Source organism: Equus quagga, chromosome 2 (genome assembly GCF_021613505.1).
Source record: "Equus quagga isolate Etosha38 chromosome 2, UCLA_HA_Equagga_1.0, whole genome shotgun sequence".
NCBI lineage: Eukaryota > Metazoa > Chordata > Mammalia > Perissodactyla > Equidae > Equus > Equus quagga.
In genome coordinates this window covers 117,388,605-117,406,013 of record NC_060268.1, presented here as the reverse complement: position 1 = coordinate 117,406,013, position 17,409 = coordinate 117,388,605, and the positions used below count along the sequence as shown (strand labels likewise).

The following is a 17,409-nucleotide window of genomic DNA, read 5'->3' as shown; positions in this document are numbered from 1 at the left end:
TAGCCTGGCACATTGGCAAAGATCAAAGCAATCTCTATGAACTATTTTGAAGATCAAAATGAGAAACCAGGCAAAAATGAAAACTTTCAGCCCAAATCCCTTCCAAGTACACACGTGCTCTCCTTGACATGTCTTTTCTTCTTAAGCCTCATTCATTCCTTAGCATCGGGCAAAGTTTTCACAAATAAGCAGCAGGGAAGCTGTGACGAGAAAGGAGTTAAGCTCTTGTTGAGAGTCCACGTCTTGGGAAGCTGCAGAGGAAGACAGGCTGTGAATACCTATCCACTGTAGTCCATGGGTAGAGGTGAAGGTAAAGGCTGGGAATAGGGCAATTTGCCGTCTGTGTTCTCTTTGGGGCCACTTGATGTTCTACTATCCAGGACCTCCACAGCAGCCCCTGCAAAGTCACATCCCAGGCAGAGCCCCCCACATTAAGCCTTTCTCCTCCTGAATTTGTCACATCTGTCCCTCCTTTCAGGTTTTCGGCCAAAACGAGGCTCACAAGTGAATTCAGTGCAGGCCTCCTGAAAGTCCCTGCTTTTGGAATGGCTGGCTCCTTATCATTCAGGCAAGTCTCAGCTCAATTGTCACCTCCCAAGGATGGCCTTTCCCAGTCCGTCCTGCACTTGTCTTCTTTGCTTCCCATCCCTGTGACCATCCTCTGCAATGATCATGCTTATTTGATTGCTGGCTCATTGTCAGTGACTTCTGCCAGAAAGCAAGCTCCATAAAGACCAGGACTGCAGCCCCAGTGGCCGGCACAGTAGAGAGGAAACTGATACCTACTTGTCAAATGAATGAGTAACATGGACCATCCAGTGTAAAGGAGTTTGGCGCCACAGCAGGTCTCACGCGGTTTCGCTCAAACCCAGTGTTTCACTGTCACCTCTAAGCCCCTTGATCTGCCATGTAGAGAGCTGGCCCGGGCCAACTCTCTTTGCCCGTGAGGTCTACTCTAATAAAATAAAAATGAACACAGCATAGCTTCCATTACTACCACTAAGAAAAATGCTTCCTCTTCCCTATTAATCAGCAAAATGGAGTTGAAAAGTATTCTTTCCTGAAGGTTTAGAGTTCAAATAGAAATGATTGTAAGGAAATCAGGACAGCCTTTCTCAAGAATGGGAATACTTCAGAGATAGCACATTTGAACTGTGCAAGAAGGACACGGAGTAACAGCCTTCTCTTCCTCATTCCCTTTCTCCAAAGGCTGCGAACTCTCCATAGACAGATGTCTCTGAGTTCCCTTTTCAAAGCAGCATGGGGCCTTCAGCTGTGGCCCTGCAGTGCCACCATCCGGATGCCTGAAGAATTGCTCCATGTCTGCCTGCACTCCACAAACACTCCAAAAGCAGGGGAAAATGAATTATTGCTAATCTCCGGCGGTCATGAACACAATTCCACGAGGGCCTCTCAGACCCATGACGCTCCTGTCTTGGCACTTGACCAAAAGGGTAAAACCAAGAACATGGTTTTAATTCCACCTCTATTTACAGCCTGTGACCTTAAAAGGTTACCTGCTCCCTCCAACATACCATCCCCAGGTGTGAACAAGAAATAACGTCATCAGCATGTTTTAGGATCCTGCAGGGAATTCAGCACAGAAACAAAATTCCATCAATACGGAGCCTTAAGCACAAAGATGCCAGACCACCTGAATCCATTTCTGGTCCCCAGAGCTTAGAAGGCTTCTACACACACACTGTCTAGACAGAGGGAAGGAAATGGATAAAACACATGCAAAGCAGAACCATCTCCCGGACTCAGTCAGCCAATGCAAGAAAGAAAATCAAATCTGGACCATGAAAAATGGGCTATTTCTCTTAGATAGCCCAAAAATCCACTTTATATTGTCTGTTCCAATCATACATGCATGAAAAAGTAATGGAAAAAAGCCTTTTCCTTAGGGATGATCCTTCAAATAATGTAAGACTACAATTTGACTGACTAAACAAGGATTTTCAGGAGAAATCCAACATGAATTCCACAAAGACAGTAAGTAATAATGAAAGCAAATATCCCAACTGAGAAAGAAGCTAATATTACATAACAAACATAAATATGTAAACATAATTTAGATAAGAAATAAAAATGGTAAATATGAAAAGTGTACAACCTCTTAGTAACTAAAGAAATTCAAAACAAAATAACATTTCTCTATCAAGGAAACATAAAAAAAGAAAATCATATACAACTATGTATGGGGGGGATTTGGGGAGAGGAAGAAAAAAAAGAAAAGACTGGCAACAGATGCTAGCACAGGTGCCAATCTTAAAAAAAAAGGAAAGAAAATCAGTAATATTAAAGTTGATTGACTAGTGGGAAAATAAACTAGTTCATTTTCCGGAGGGCAATTTGGCAATATTTATATAAATCATTAAAAAGTGAAAGGATTTTTGACAAGCAATTTTTTGAAAACTTGTGGGAATTCATCTTATGAAAATAAAGATAGAAGGGAAGAGTCAGCTGAAAGCACTGCCTATAAAAGGAAACTTGGACAGATCCTGATGTCTAACCACGCAGGATTTATTAGATAAAACAGCTACATCTACTCAATGGACTACTATTCAGCCATTAAAAAGTATGTCAAATGTCTTTATATACCCAAAGATGTTATTGAAATATTACATAGGGAAAAAAGTTAGGTAACTAAAACAAAAGTGCATTTATAATCCAATGTGGCAACTATGTTTCCTTATGTACACCTCTCTCTATATACAGATGCACGGTAAAGGGATGAAAACAACTCACACCAAGGAGGTGGCAGAGGCTGTCTGGGTAGCTGGGGCTAGGAGGGTTTCTAAAATTTTTTCCCTCTTATTTTCTGAGGTTGCTATAATGAAATACATTGCTTAGGTAATAAGTAAAAACAACTAAGAGTATTTCTTAGACTGAATAGGAAAAAAAATTCCAAAGTAAACTTTAGAAGGCTAAAGCAGGAAGAGTAGGTAGGAGAACAGAGCCCTAAAGAGCATCTACTTGCACACCAGGGGCCCCGACCCCCGCCCAGAGCAGGCACCTCAGCCGACATGGGGTAGCAAAGCTCTAACTTTCTCCAGCCCCATCAGAAGGTATACTCAGAGAGAAGGCAGAAAAAGTGGCATTTCAAGAATACTTCCCATGTCACTTACTTGAAGAATATAAAAGGCAAAGATATTTAAAAGCGATTTAATTATATAGCCATGTATCTGAAGTAAAAAACAGGTTCTAGATAGTTCTTAGTGGGGAGAGGGGAACCAAACCACTGAATTGAGACAAGAACCACATTTGGACATTTGAAATGGCCATCAGAGAGATCTGGCAATTTTTTACTGCATGCACCTTATCCTAGTGTCTATTTTCAGGATTCTATTGCAATACTTACTGCATAAAAAGACGTTAAAAAATACTGTTTGAAAAACACGACAATAAAATCTAAATTATATAAACCGAAAAGGATTTTCCACATATGCCAACACTGCACATTAGAATATCTGAAGTCTTTCACTCTCCACTCTTTAAGCCTGGGGGCCAAGGCCACTCAGCACTGCTGGCAGCACCTCTGTAAAGCTGCAGCCTTAGACGGTGTATCTCTTCTCTCCTTCGTGTTTTGCCTTGTGATACTTCACGTAATCATTGTACAGCTCCTTAAAGATGTCTCTCACTCCTGGCTGCAGTGCGACCCGTAGGAACTGGATGTCTGGTTCAATGCAGAGGTCCAGGATGAGGTAGATGCCCTCCTGCAGAAGGCCTTTCACCGCCGGATACAAGGTAACCTAGGAAAGGAGGACAAACCTCTGTAAGAGCAAACAAGCAGGGACTAAGGCCTGGGAAACCTGAAAAGGAATTCCAACTTCAGCCTCCAGTTTGAGAAAAGACACTCCTTTTAAAATACCATTTTGCACATAACTTAAATAACTGAATATTCATATGTTAAACGTTTGTATTTTGGGGAAATAGAAGCCAACTCAAGTGAACAAAAACCTGGAATAAAACATCACAAAATCACAGGGGTAGCTTTGCTATTCAGTAAGTGATGCCTCTGTGTTTACTAGGGAGATTTAAAAAGTGGAATCTTCAAATCTGAAATTCTTACAAGAGCCACCTGCACACTGTCAAATTCTTCCAGACAGTCAATCACACTGGAAGCTATACTAACCATGGGGTAACGGCTGCAGTGTTTACCACACAACTGACCCCACCTCCTGCTAGGCAGGCTCTGATGCCCTCCAGATCACTGATAGACTAGCAATTAGACCACATCAAATCACCCAGCATCAGATGTGATTTATGATTATACTTAATAGATCTTTTCATTTCTGTCAACAATAGCACAATGGGCCCTAAATTTCTAACTGACCCTGATGGCTGAATTGGTTCCTGTGTCTAAAGATGCATTTCTTCCCTGAAATTCTGGGTTAACTAAAATCCGGGGCATAGCAGGAAGGATGGGCAGTCCAGCTCCAACTAGGCTATATCAGATATTGCACACAAACTTTCAGATCAGAGATTCAGACTAATATCTAGACAAAAAGGCCAAGAGAGTAGGCTCCATTCCATTTGCCACAGCCACTCAGGCTTCGGCCTTAACACCCCAGTAGCTGAAACCAAAAGGCAGCAGAAAGGTTCCAGGTGACAGGCCTGGGATTGGTTGAGTCTTTGTTAATAACCTGATGAACTAGAAGAGTTATAGCTCTCTGCAAACACATAGCTTCTGGAGAGGAGACAGTTTATTAACTGGGAGTTTGATTCACCAAGGCAACCACTGGGAGGTACATTCCTAAAGAGACAATTTGTTTCTGTCCCTAAGATGATGCTATTCTTCAAAGTTATGGTCACTTTCACATGATAGTTCAAAAAATTTCTGACAGATCATCCTCTTAAATTTTACTATTTTATAGACGATAAGAACACAAGGACTGAAGGTGGAATGTTGTCCGTGATTCCACAGTAAGGCATCAGGGAGAGGAAGAAAAAATAAAACAAAACACAAAAGTCCTGAATCTTCCTAGTGGAGTGAGGACTTTTTAAGCTGCTGCTCATTCATTTAGTTAATCATCACTCACTAAACAAGCAATTCCACTTCCAAAGGCAAAAAGCAGGGAAGTCACTTTCCCAGTGGCCGACTGAGATCTGAACCTGGTTTGAGTCCAGGACCCACGCTCTTCACGATTCCTTTACACGCTATCTCATTAGTGGAACAGACCAGAGAGTCTGCTGGGAAACAGGAAAACCAGTAGCATAAACCTACACAACCACTTCACATCTTTATGTTTCAGACAACTTATTTATAAAACAAGGGAAAAAGTCAATTTCTACAACAAACATCACAGGCCAATGAAGGAAAACCTCCTCAAGTAGCTTACAAGGACCTTAGGAAGGATGAGCAGTGCAAACTATTTACTCTAAGCCATCAACATAGAGGGACAGTTGTCAACTTGATTACAGGTAAAACAGAAGAGAAAAGTGACTATAATTTCCCTGACACATCTCCACTGTGACCCAGTCCTGTGTGGAGGGAACAAAAGCTGTAGGAGTCGCTGCTCCTCATCACTAGCACAGTCTCACCAGGCCATCGGCCCTAACTTCCGACAGACCTCCACTGAAAGCCCATCCACAGATACACGAGGGAAGGCAAAGGAGATCCACTCAGCTACACTTGCTATCTAGCATTTAATTAAACTTAAAAGTGTCTTTCTAGTCTAGAAAGATTTATGGCTCTCTCAGGAGATGTCTCTAATGCATATGGAATATTTTCTTCATTACTGAATTAAAACAATGAAAGATAAAACATGGACTGCCCTGCCAATGGATTCTGGGATGCTGCAGCCTTAGATATTTCCCAAGGCCTATGGCTTTCAAGATTAAAATTTAAAAACAACTGATAAGCATAAATTAGACACGAATAATGGGGCCAAAAGACCAGAGACTTCTCATAAAGTAAATCTCAGAATAAAAATTAGTGACTTAAGGGTTCAAATTACTGCCTTCCTTCTTGGCCCTCAGTTAAATGATATTACTATGTTTCCTTTTATTCTTCAGTGAAACAGAAAATACGCCAGTGTCTTCTTCCAGCAAAAGCTAACATATTAATGAGTCGAGTGCTTAGGAAATATCAAGATTCTATTAAAATGCTAAATAATTCCAAGGAAACCAAACTCTAAGCCCACACCTCATTCAAAGAATGATTTGTGAGGGTCTCTGTGTGCTGCAGCAGCCCTTACACACAGAGAGCCTGGTGAGGACCCAGCGCACGCCATGAGGCCAGGCTGCCTCCTGCAGCATTTCCCCCAGTCCCCACTGGACCAACTGTCCGCCCATATGACTGGCATCTCCACTGGCTGACGTGAGCAGTGCCAGTGGGTTTGAAAATTACTTAGTGACAGATTCATCCTGTTACAGGGTCAGGAAGAAAGCTAATGCAACACCAGATTTTCTGAGGAAGCCCATGCAGCCTAATCTCCCTTGAGAAATGCTGACATCACTAACATAACATGTTTACCAGGGGTTTTAACATTATTCTTAGAAGGTTTACAAAGGGGGGGTACTCTATGGAGAGAGATATATACAACATAAATGTATATCTACCCATGTGCAAGTGGACAGATATACACATGAACACACTGTCCTTGAAGCTTCTGAAATTTAATTTAAACAAAGTAAGGTATGTGGTCCTGTAGTCAACTCACAACATGAGTCACACAGGTCCTGTGGAATTTTGAAAATAGCACAGTGACATTCTAAAGTGAGATCACTGTTGAACAATCAATTATCCAGAATACTGAGGCAAAAGTCAGACTAAACAGGACAAAAGTATTTCTATTTAATCTAGCTGAATGAGTCTGCAGGTATCCCCACTGTGTCATCCACTTTGAGTGTCTGAGAGCAGCTGAGTCACATGCACGACAGATCCCAAGACTACAGATCCATGGGGCTGGCCCCGTGGTGCAGCGGTTAAGTGCACACGTTCCACTTCTTGGTGGCCTGGGTTCACCAGTTTAGATCCCAGGTGTGGACGTGGCACGGCTTGGCAACAGCCATGCTGTGGTAGGCATCCCACATATAAAGCAGAGGAAGATGGGCACAGATGTTAGCTCAGGGCCAGTCTTCCTCAGCAAAAAGAGGAGGATTGGTAGTAGTAAGCTCCGGGTTAACCTTCCTCAAAAAAAAAGAGTAGAGATCCATGAACTCCTGCTGCTGAGGGGACCCAGGACCCCTCTTCCTGGTTGCCATTAGACCCAGTCCTGTGAGAGTTCCTGTTCTTGGACCTGGGTAACATTTCACCTCCCTTATTACTCAGGAGCCTGAGGTTTGGGCTGGTGCAAGAAGAAAGATCTAACAGTGACTGAGCACCTCCTAGGTACTAGGCCACTGCCAGCCCTGTGAATGTCACTTTGTTCAGTCTTTGCAATAACCCTACAGGGTGCTGCTCAACACCGGAAGATATACAGAACAGCCCACAACAGAGGATGATCAGGCCCAAAATGTCACTTGCCCCCTTGGTTGAGAAGTCCTGCTATAAACGGCTGTAAATGAAAGCACGTGATGAGAGACAGTCAGCTTGGTTTACCTTCTGTGCCTCCGTCACATACTGGGCCACCATAAAGGGGGAAAACACTGTGAACTCTTCAGCCCGGGCTGCGATGTGGCTGTACATCCTTCCCACTAGGCGGGCACAGTCTAGAACCACCATCAGGTCATCTGTGCTTCCTACAGAAGCAAAGTGTTTCCAAAGCAATTAGTTCAAAAACAGTGCATTTTAACTCTTCTAATTTTATACTTTTAATACAGTCTAAAGATATTCAAACCTTCCATCTTTTCCCAGACTCTTTAATTGGCTAATTTGAAGACAGAATGAGGGAAGAGATGATATATCCAAATATTTATCTCTCTTACAAAAAGAACACTTAAAATACTCGAGTACATGGGGTTTTTTTTTAAGAGTACGGTAACCAAGATTTTTAGGAAAACATCTAGGATTGTTCTTGTATTTAAAAAGGAAATTGATCTCTACAAGGAAGGCTTAAAATGGGGGAAAAAATGGAACATTATCTTAAAAAAATGAGTTTTGACATCATATGATTTGACAGATAAGATGGCCTAATTATGTCTTTGCCTCCTTAAGTTTCAGAAATTGTGCAGAACTTTTCCTTTATAGGCAGATAGATATAAGACTCAATTATCATCACTAGATATCCTCCTGTCTTCCCAGATTTATTTCTGATTCCTAGTTCTTTCTACTTTAAGGTGCCAGGACCATCCAGGCTCTTCTTAATAAACTCCTCTCAAGAATTCTAACAGCCTCAAATGTGCCCACAGCCCAGTTTACACCTGCTCCTGAGGCCTTCACAACAGACCCCAGGTGGGGAACCCCAGCATATGCCAGAGCACCTCCCCAGCTTTCATTCAGCATAGTGATATACCCATTTTCATAAAATTCCAGAAAATGAAAACACATGTACAGTGACAAAAAGCAGATCAGTGGTGGGCTGGGGCCAGGGGGAGAAATGGACTGCAAGCGGACAGTTTTGGGGATGATGCAAAAGTCCTGTATTTTGACTGTGGTGGTGGTTTCCCGCATGTATTTACCTATCAAAACTCATTAAATTGTGTATTTTAAACAGATACAGTTTGTTACACATATATCATATATAAAAACTTGATTTTTAGAATGCACAATGTCTTTTTTTTTTACCTTGAATATACATACAAACATCTTGCATATATGCAATTTTTCTAGATCACTGTAATTTTATGAAATTATGTGAACTGCTAACACTCACTGGACATTTCAACAGGTAATACACTTCACCAAGAAGCACTTTAATATCTAACATGTACCATTTCTTCTCTATTTTCAGACTGCTCAACATACACATGCAGTTCACAACATGAATATCTGGCATTTATTACTTCAGCCACAGATTTAATATGTGGTCATTAAAGAGTGCATTAGATACCAACAAAAGGAGAGTAAATAGTTAAAACTCTACTCAGTTAAGCCATGAATACACCAGAGAACTAAATCTTGGCAGACTGGAGGTGACCGAGCCATGCCAAAATGGATGTAGCACAGAACTACTCATGTGGAACGTGTCCTCACACTTCCTCAGAACACATGACAAAGGACACATTTACAACTACATGTAGGACACACCTGTGGCAGGGTGTGCAAAGGGCTCTGCTCCACCACTGCTCAGCGAGGCCTGGGCCAGGGCAGCCCCCTACGTGGACATTTCCCATCTCCTGTCTAGGCAGACAACACCAGCTGGAATAGGGATTCTTTCTTGCTGAGCTCAGACTCGACCCTAGAGGCCTCAAAACAGAATCGTAGGTAGCCACCATCAACTGACGTAGGCTAGCTTGGGAGAGGGAATCTGCTTCCCAATCCTGCCCCCAAATATATTCACAACATTACATTGACACGTGCTCTGCACTAGGCATGGGAGAAGGTGAAATACCTAACTGTGCCACTGACTGATCCCAAAACCAGGCAGAGTAATTTGGGAATTATAATTAAGGGTCAACTACATTCCTTCTCTTTTCTCAAAAGTTAATTGTTTTAAGTAGCTATTGCTTAAATCTACAAGTCTCAACCTATTAAACTGATTCACACTGGCAGAGAAGTTGGGTACAACTCATATATTTCTAGCCTGCCACAGGTTCTCCCTGACAACCTCCAAATTGAGCTGTAAACCACTCCTTTGTGGTCCCAGAGCATCCCACCAGATACCCTATCTTCGTGCAGAGCACATCACATGGTACGAGGCTGTTCCATGCTATGCAGATTTGAAATAGTGCAATACAGACAGTCTCACTTTATATGCAAATTTCTAGATAATAAGAATCTCCCTCAAATTAGAAATTTAGCAAAAACCAACAAACTTCAAGGCTGAAAAATAAGCTGTACACATAATTCATGCTATTGTCATGTGGCAGTTTGCTTCATTGGTAAACAAATATAACCTTGCCAAGATGAGGCTGGACTGGTGAGTCCAGGAACTCATTCCTTCTATAAAAGGCGATGGCTCCATAACTGCCCATTCCTTTGTAATCTCTCCTATTAAATTACAAACTCCTTAAGGGCAAGAATGGGATTGCAGTCAATTTTATATCCCCTTTATATGAGCGTAAATATTCCTGAATCTAGCCACTTTTTCCCCCCAGGAAAATAACTATTTCAATCAGGAGATGGCAAATGCATTCACTGTTTTGGATACAGGAAAAGAAGGTGACAGTTTGAAATTTTTTTTAAAAATTGTATTGAGTATTCATCCAATGATCTGAGTATTTTTCTTATTTAAACTCAACTGGGTGGTTCAGTAACATATGTAGTGAGAGCTACCACAAGATGAACATACTTGATACTGCGCATCTGATACTATTACTCTGAATTACCTTTGTCCTTCTGCCGCCCTTCATGCATAACTGAAAACACCAACTTATTGAAACAGTTCAAGAAAGAAGGGATGGCTTTCAGCATAACCTGTAATAAAAGACAAAAGAATATAAAAACGTGTAAGTAATTGTTTATTTCAAGATCTTCTACTTTAAAGGAGCTCATATTTATCCTTCTTAACCTTACCTATCAAGATACTCAAAACAGTTGTGGCAACTTCTTTTTGCCTAGACATTCTGGAGAAATTGCTCACTCACCTTACTTGACTCTTCAGCATCTGTTTCAATGGGTTAGGGTAGGGATTCCATGTTGCATAACTTTAGGATTCAAATGAAGCAATCCTAGTTTAGAATTTGCTGAATTTGTGTCTTTTACTTTAACTGTTACTAGTGCATTCTGGAAATGAGTAGAAATAAATAATAAAAGGAACAGTAACCAAAGTATTCAACTATAATTGGCACTGGAAAAAAGATTACACAAAGCAAATTCATTTAAAATGAGGATCAAAACTTCTCATTTTTTAGTGATGAAAATGTCTGGCTGAGACTTTATCTTGAAAAATGATATTAAAATTATAAAACGTGAGAGAGGATCCAAGATGGCGCCGTGAGTACTCCTCTTTGTCTCTCCCCCTTCGAGTCTACAATTATTTGGACACTCATCGCTTAACAAAGGATATCCAGACAGCATCTCAGGACGTCTGAGAGACCCACGTGACTATACATCGGAAGGCGGACGGACTTCCCTCCGGGAGGAGGTGGAGATAGGTGAAAACTCTCCGACCCCGACCAAACAGCCTAGTACCTGCAAGTGGCTTTCTTCCAACGAACGCCCCCAGAAGATCAACACACACCTAGGGCAGGAGTGAGCACACACCAGAGGAGCGACGGTGGAAACAGGTGACCAGAACCCTACCTAAACCCCCTGCAATTACTCCTAAATGCAGAGGGAAACTCTAGAGTTACACACCTGAGCCCACGGGGAGAGTCTCGCCCCACCATTGGCGGGGAGATCCCGCCTAGTGTTCACAGCACCCAGAGGGTCCCAGAGAGAATCACTGAGGGTACGGCGGCCCCCTGGCTACCACTGACTGCACGGTGGGGAAAGGGATTGCCGGAGATCTCAGAGAGGACTGGGGCTGGGTGAAGCTCCAGAGGCCGGCTCCATGCCCCGGAGGGGAAGCTCCAGAGTTCCGCCCAGGCAGCAGACAAAACTCTCTGTTTGCCATTAGCGGAGGGGCCACACCCAGCATCCACAACACCAGGAGGGTCCCGGAGAGGAGAATATCAGGCAGGGCAGCAGCTGACCAGCTACTACTGAAATCAGGATCTTCGGCTATCCCCCAGACAGGGCAAAGGGCTCCCCGAGTTCCTGGGGAACAGGACTGGGGCTGGGTGGAGTTCCAGCGACCCAGCTCCGTAGCCTAGGGGGAAACCCTACAGGCTCATGGCAGCCTCAGGGAAAGCCTCTGCACAGCACTAGTAGAGAGCACCCATCTGGCAGCCACAAGGCTGGAAGACCCCGGGACAAAAGTAGCATAGCTAGGCGAGCTAACCACAGACTGTAGAAGATGCCAATAGCTCTGCTGCGACCCATAGTGGACAAGTGAGATTTTGTGGGTGCCGACAGTGACGGAGCAGCAAATATAAGTGATCCTACCCCTGGCTGCTGGAAAAGCCCATAACACCGTTGCAGACCCCAAGGAGGGAGCACGTCTAGGTGGGCTGCAACAGTAGGCACCAGCAGCCTGAAGCCCCACCGTGACAGCCCCCACAGCAGAAGAGGGAATCCAAAGGACCACTGTGACTACGAGGAGGGGCCCAGACCCAGTTAGCAACTGTGGATAGGGTTCCTGGTTGGTGCAGTATAAACAGCTGCTCCCCCACCACACCAGCAGAAACAAGTGGAAGGACAACTAAACTCTATCTCTATGCGGAGGCACAAATCAACAACATCAAGCAATATGAAAAAATACATTAAATCTCCAGAACAGATGGAAAATAACAAATACACAGAAAACAATCCCAAAGAAAATGAGATATATAACCTAAATGACGATGACTTCAAAACAGCCATCATTAAAATACTCAATGAGTTAAGAGAGAATTCAGATAGACAACTCAACGAGTTCAGCAGCTATGTCACAAAAGAGTTTGATACGATAAAGAAGAGCCAAACAGAAATACTGGAAATGAAGAACACAATAGAGGAGATTAAGAAAAATCTAGATGCACTGAACAGTAGGGCCGATAATATGGAGGAAAGAATTAGCAATCTGGAAGATGGGGATACAGAAATGCTGCAGGCAGAGAAGGAGAGAGAAGTAAGACTAAAAAGAAATGAAGAAACTCTCCGAGAATTATCAGACACAATAAGGAGATGCAACGTAAGGACTATAGGTATACCAGAGGGAGAAGAGAAAGAGAAAGGGGCAGAAAGCCTATTCAAAGAAATAATGGCCGAGAACTTCCCAAATCTGGTGAGAGAGATGGATCTTCAGGTGACAGAAGCCAATAGATCTCCAAACTTTATCAATGCAAGAAGACCAACCCCACGGCATATAGTAGTGAAGCTAGCAAAAGTCAATGACAAGGAGAAAATACTAAGGATAGCCAGGCAAAAGAAACTAACCTACAAAGGAACCTCCCATCAGGCTATCAGCAGATTTCTCAGCAGAAACCTCACAGGCTAGAAGAGAGTGGAATGATATATTCAAAAATCTGAAGGACAAAAACCTACAGCCGACAATTCTCTACCCAGCGAAAATATCCTTCAAATACGATGGAGAAATAAAAACTTTCCCAGATAAACAAAAATTAAGGGAGTTCATTGCCACAAAACCTCCTCTTCAGGAAATCCTCAGGAAAACCCTCATTCCTGAAAAATCCAAAAAAGGAAAGGGGCTACAAAACCAAGAGCAGAGGAGATAAGTAGAAGGACAACAACAGAGAGTAGCAGCTCTTCATCAGAACAGATTAAACCATGGGACGAGAAACAAAGGAAACTGAAGAAAACCAGAAAACGAGACATAAAGTGGTAGTGGTAGGCCCCCACATCTCAATAATCACTCTAAATGTAAATGGATTGAACTTCCCAATCAAAAAACACAGAGTGGCAGGATGGATCAAAGAACAAGACCCAACAATATGCTGCCTCCAGGAAACACACCTCAGCCCCAAAGACAAACACAGACTCAGAGTGAAGGGATGGAGAACAAGACTCCAAGCTAATAATGAACAAAAGAAAGCAGGTGTCGCTATACTAATATCAGACAAGGTAGACTTCAAAGCAAAACAGATAAAGACAAAGAGGGACAGTATATAATGATAAAAGGGACTCTCCACCAAGAAGACATAACACTTATAAATATATACGTACCCAACACAGGAGCACCAAAATTTGTAAAGCAACTCTTAATAGAACTAAAAGAAGACATCAACAACAATACAATAATAGTAGGGGACCTCAACACACCATTAACACCAATGGACAGAACATCCAGACTGAAAATCAACAAGGAAATAATAGAATTAAATGAAAAATTAGACCAGATGGACTTAATAGATATATATAGAACACTTCATCCAAAAACAGCAGGTTACACATTCTTCTCAAGTGCACATGGAAGATTCTCAAGCATTGACCATATTTTGGGAAACAAAGCAAACATCAATAAATACATGAGAGTTGAAATAATATCAAGAATCTTTTCTGATCATAATGCTATGAAACTAGAAATCAACTACAAGAAAAAAGCAGAGAAAGGTGCAAACATGTGGAGACTAAACAACACGCTTCTGAACAAACAATGGATCATTGAAGAAATTAAAGAAGAAATCAAATATTATCTGGAGACAAATGAAAATGAGAACATGACATACCAAATCATTTGGGATGCAGCAAAAGCAGTTCTAAGGGGGAAATTCATCACAATACAGGCTCACCTCACTAAACAAGAAAAGGCTCACATAAGCAACCTCAAATGACACCCAACAGAACTAGAAAAAGAAGAACAAACAAAGCCCAGAGTCAGTAGAAGGAGGGAAATAATAAAAATAAGAGCAGAAATAAACGATATTGAAACAAAAAAGACAATAGAAAGGATCAATGAAACAAAGAGTTGGTTCTTTGAAAAAATTAACAAAATCGACAAACCTTTAGCCAGACTCACCAAGAAAAGAAGAGAGAAATCGCAAATAAATAAGATTAGGAATGAGAGAGGAGAAATCACAACAGATACCAATGAAATACAAGGGATCATAAGAGAATACTATGAAAAACTATATGCCAACAAATTGAACAACCTGGAAGAAATGGACAAATTCCTAGACTCCTACAATCTCCCCAAACTGAATCAGGAAGAAATGGAGAATCTGAATAGGCCAATCACAAATAAGGAAATAGAAACGGTAATCAAACACCTCCCCAAAAATAAGAGTCCAGGACCAGATGGCTTCTCTGGAGAATTTTACCAAACATTCAAAGAAGACTTAATACCTATTCTTCTCAATCTATTCCAGAAAATTGAGGAAGATGGAGTACTCCCTAACACATTCTATGAAGCCAACATCACTCTGATACCCAAACCTGACAAGGACAACACAAAGAAGGAGAACTACAGGCCGATATCACTGATGAACACAGATGCAAAAATCCTCAACAAAATTTTGGCAAACCGAATACAGCAATACATCAAAAAGATTATACACCATGATCAAGTGGGATTTATACCAGGGACACAGGGATGATTCAACATCCGCAAGTCAATCAACGTGATACACTACATCAACAAAATGAAAAACGAAAACCACATGATCTTCTCAATAGATGCAGAGAAAGCATTCGACAAGATCCAACACCCATTTATGATAAAAACCCTCAATAAAATGGGTATAGAAGGAAAGTACCTCAACATAATAAAGGCCATATATGACAGACCCACAGCCAACATCATACTCAATGGACAAAAACTGAAAGCCATCCCTCTGAGGACAGGAACAAGACAAGGGTGCCCACTTTCACCACTCCTATTCAACATAGTACTGGAGGTGTTGGCCAGAGCAATTCGGCAGGAAAAAGAAATAAAAGGAATCCAAATAGGCAATGAAGAAGTAAAACTCTCACTGTTTGCAGACGACATGATCTTATATATAGAAAACCCCAAAGAATCCATAGAAAAACTATTAGAAATAATCAACAACTACAGCAAAGTAGCAGGGTATAAAATCAACATACATAAATCAGTAGCATTTCTATACACTAACAATGAACTAACAGAAAAAGAACTCAAGAACTCAATCCCATTCACAATCGCAACGAAAAGAATAAAATACCTTGGGATAAATTTAACCAAGGAAGTGAAGGATCTATACAATGAAAACTACAAGACTTTCTTGAAAGAAATTGACGACGACATAAAGAGATGGAAAGACATTCCATGCACATGGATTGGAAGAATAAACATAGTTAAACTGTCCATATTACCTAAAGCAATCTACAGATTCAATGCTATCCCAATCAGAATCCCAAGAACATTCTTCACAGAAATTGAACAAAGAATCCTAAAATTCATATGGGGCAACAAAAGACCGCGAATTGCTAAAGCAATCCTGAGCAAGAAAAACAAAGCCGGCGGAATCACAATCCCCGATTTCAAAACATACTACAAAGCTACAGTGATCAAAACAGCATGGTACTGGTACAAAAACAGGTCCACAGATCAATGGAACAGAATTGAAAGTCCAGAGATAAAACCACACATCTATGGACAGCTAATCTTCGACAAAGGAGCAGAGGGCCTACAATGGAGAAAAGAAAGTCTCTTCAACAAATGGTGCTGGGAAAACTGGACAGCCACATGCAAAAGATTGAAAATCGACCATTCTTTTTCACCACACACCAAAATAAACTCAAAATGGATCAAAGACCTAAAGATTAGGCCTGAGACAATAAGTCTTTTGGAAGAGAATATAGGCAGTACACTCTTTGACATCAGTTTCAAAAGAATCTTTTCGGACACTGTAACTCCTCAGTTGAGGGAAACAATAGAAAGAATAAACAAATGGGACTTCATCAGACTAAAGAGCTTCTTCAAGGCAAGGGAAAACAGAATTGAAACAAAAAAACAGCTCACTAATTGGGAAAAAATATTTACAAGCCACTTATCCGACAAAGGGTTAATCTCCATAATATACAAAGAACTCACACTGCTTAACAACAAAAAAAAAACAACCCGATCAAAAAATGGGCAGAGGACATGAACAGACATTTCTCAAAAGAAGATATGAATATGGCCAATAGACACATGAAAAGATGTTCATCATCGCTAATCATCAGGGAAATGCAAATCAAAACTACACTAAGATATCACCTTACCCCCGTTAGATTGGCAAAAACATCCAAAACCAAGAACGACAAATGTTGGAGAGGTTGTGGAGAAAGAGGAACCCTCATACACTGTTGGTGGGAATGCAAACTGGTACAGCCACTATGGAAAACAGTATGGAGATTTCTCAAAAAGTTAAAAATAGAAATACCCTATGACCCAGCCATCCCATTACTGGGTATCTATCCTAAGAACCTGATATCAGGTATCTCAAGAGTCCGTTGCACCCCTATGTTCATCGCAGCATTATTTACAATAGCCAAGACGTGGAACCAGCCTACATGCCCAGAAACTGATGATTGGATAAAGAAGATGTGGTATATATACACAATGGAATACTACTCAGCCATAAAAAAAGACGAAATTGGCCCATTCACAACAATGTGGATGGACCTCGAGGGCATTATGTTAAGCGAAATAAGTCAGTCAGAGAAAGACGAACTCTATATGACTCCACTCATAGGTGGAAATTAGTATATTGAGAAGGAGATCTGATCGGTGGTTACCAGGGAAAAGGGGGGGTGGGGGGAGGGTTCGGAGGGGGAAGTGGTGTACCCACAACATGACTAACAAAAATGTACAACTGAAATTTCACAAGCTTGTAATCCATCATAACATTAATAAAAAAAAAAAAAAAAAAAAAACC

At 41.4% G+C, this 17,409-nt stretch overlaps 1 protein-coding gene across 2 annotated transcripts in view; it reads right to left on the bottom strand.

The window, feature by feature from the left end:
* Nucleotides 1-3,152: 3,152 nt before the first annotated feature.
* URB2 (URB2 ribosome biogenesis homolog) overlaps nucleotides 3,153-17,409 on the bottom strand; it is a 33,912-nt gene continuing 19,655 nt past the window's right edge. For both annotated transcript variants that reach the window (XM_046650226.1, XM_046650233.1), the window contains 3 exons: nucleotides 10,378-10,465; nucleotides 7,550-7,689; nucleotides 3,153-3,755 (listed from right to left, as the gene is read on the bottom strand). In XM_046650226.1, the coding sequence (XP_046506182.1) occupies nucleotides 3,558-3,755; nucleotides 7,550-7,689; nucleotides 10,378-10,465 (426 nt within the window). In that variant the 3' untranslated portion in view covers nucleotides 3,153-3,557. The remainder of the gene's footprint in view (nucleotides 3,756-7,549; nucleotides 7,690-10,377; nucleotides 10,466-17,409) is intronic.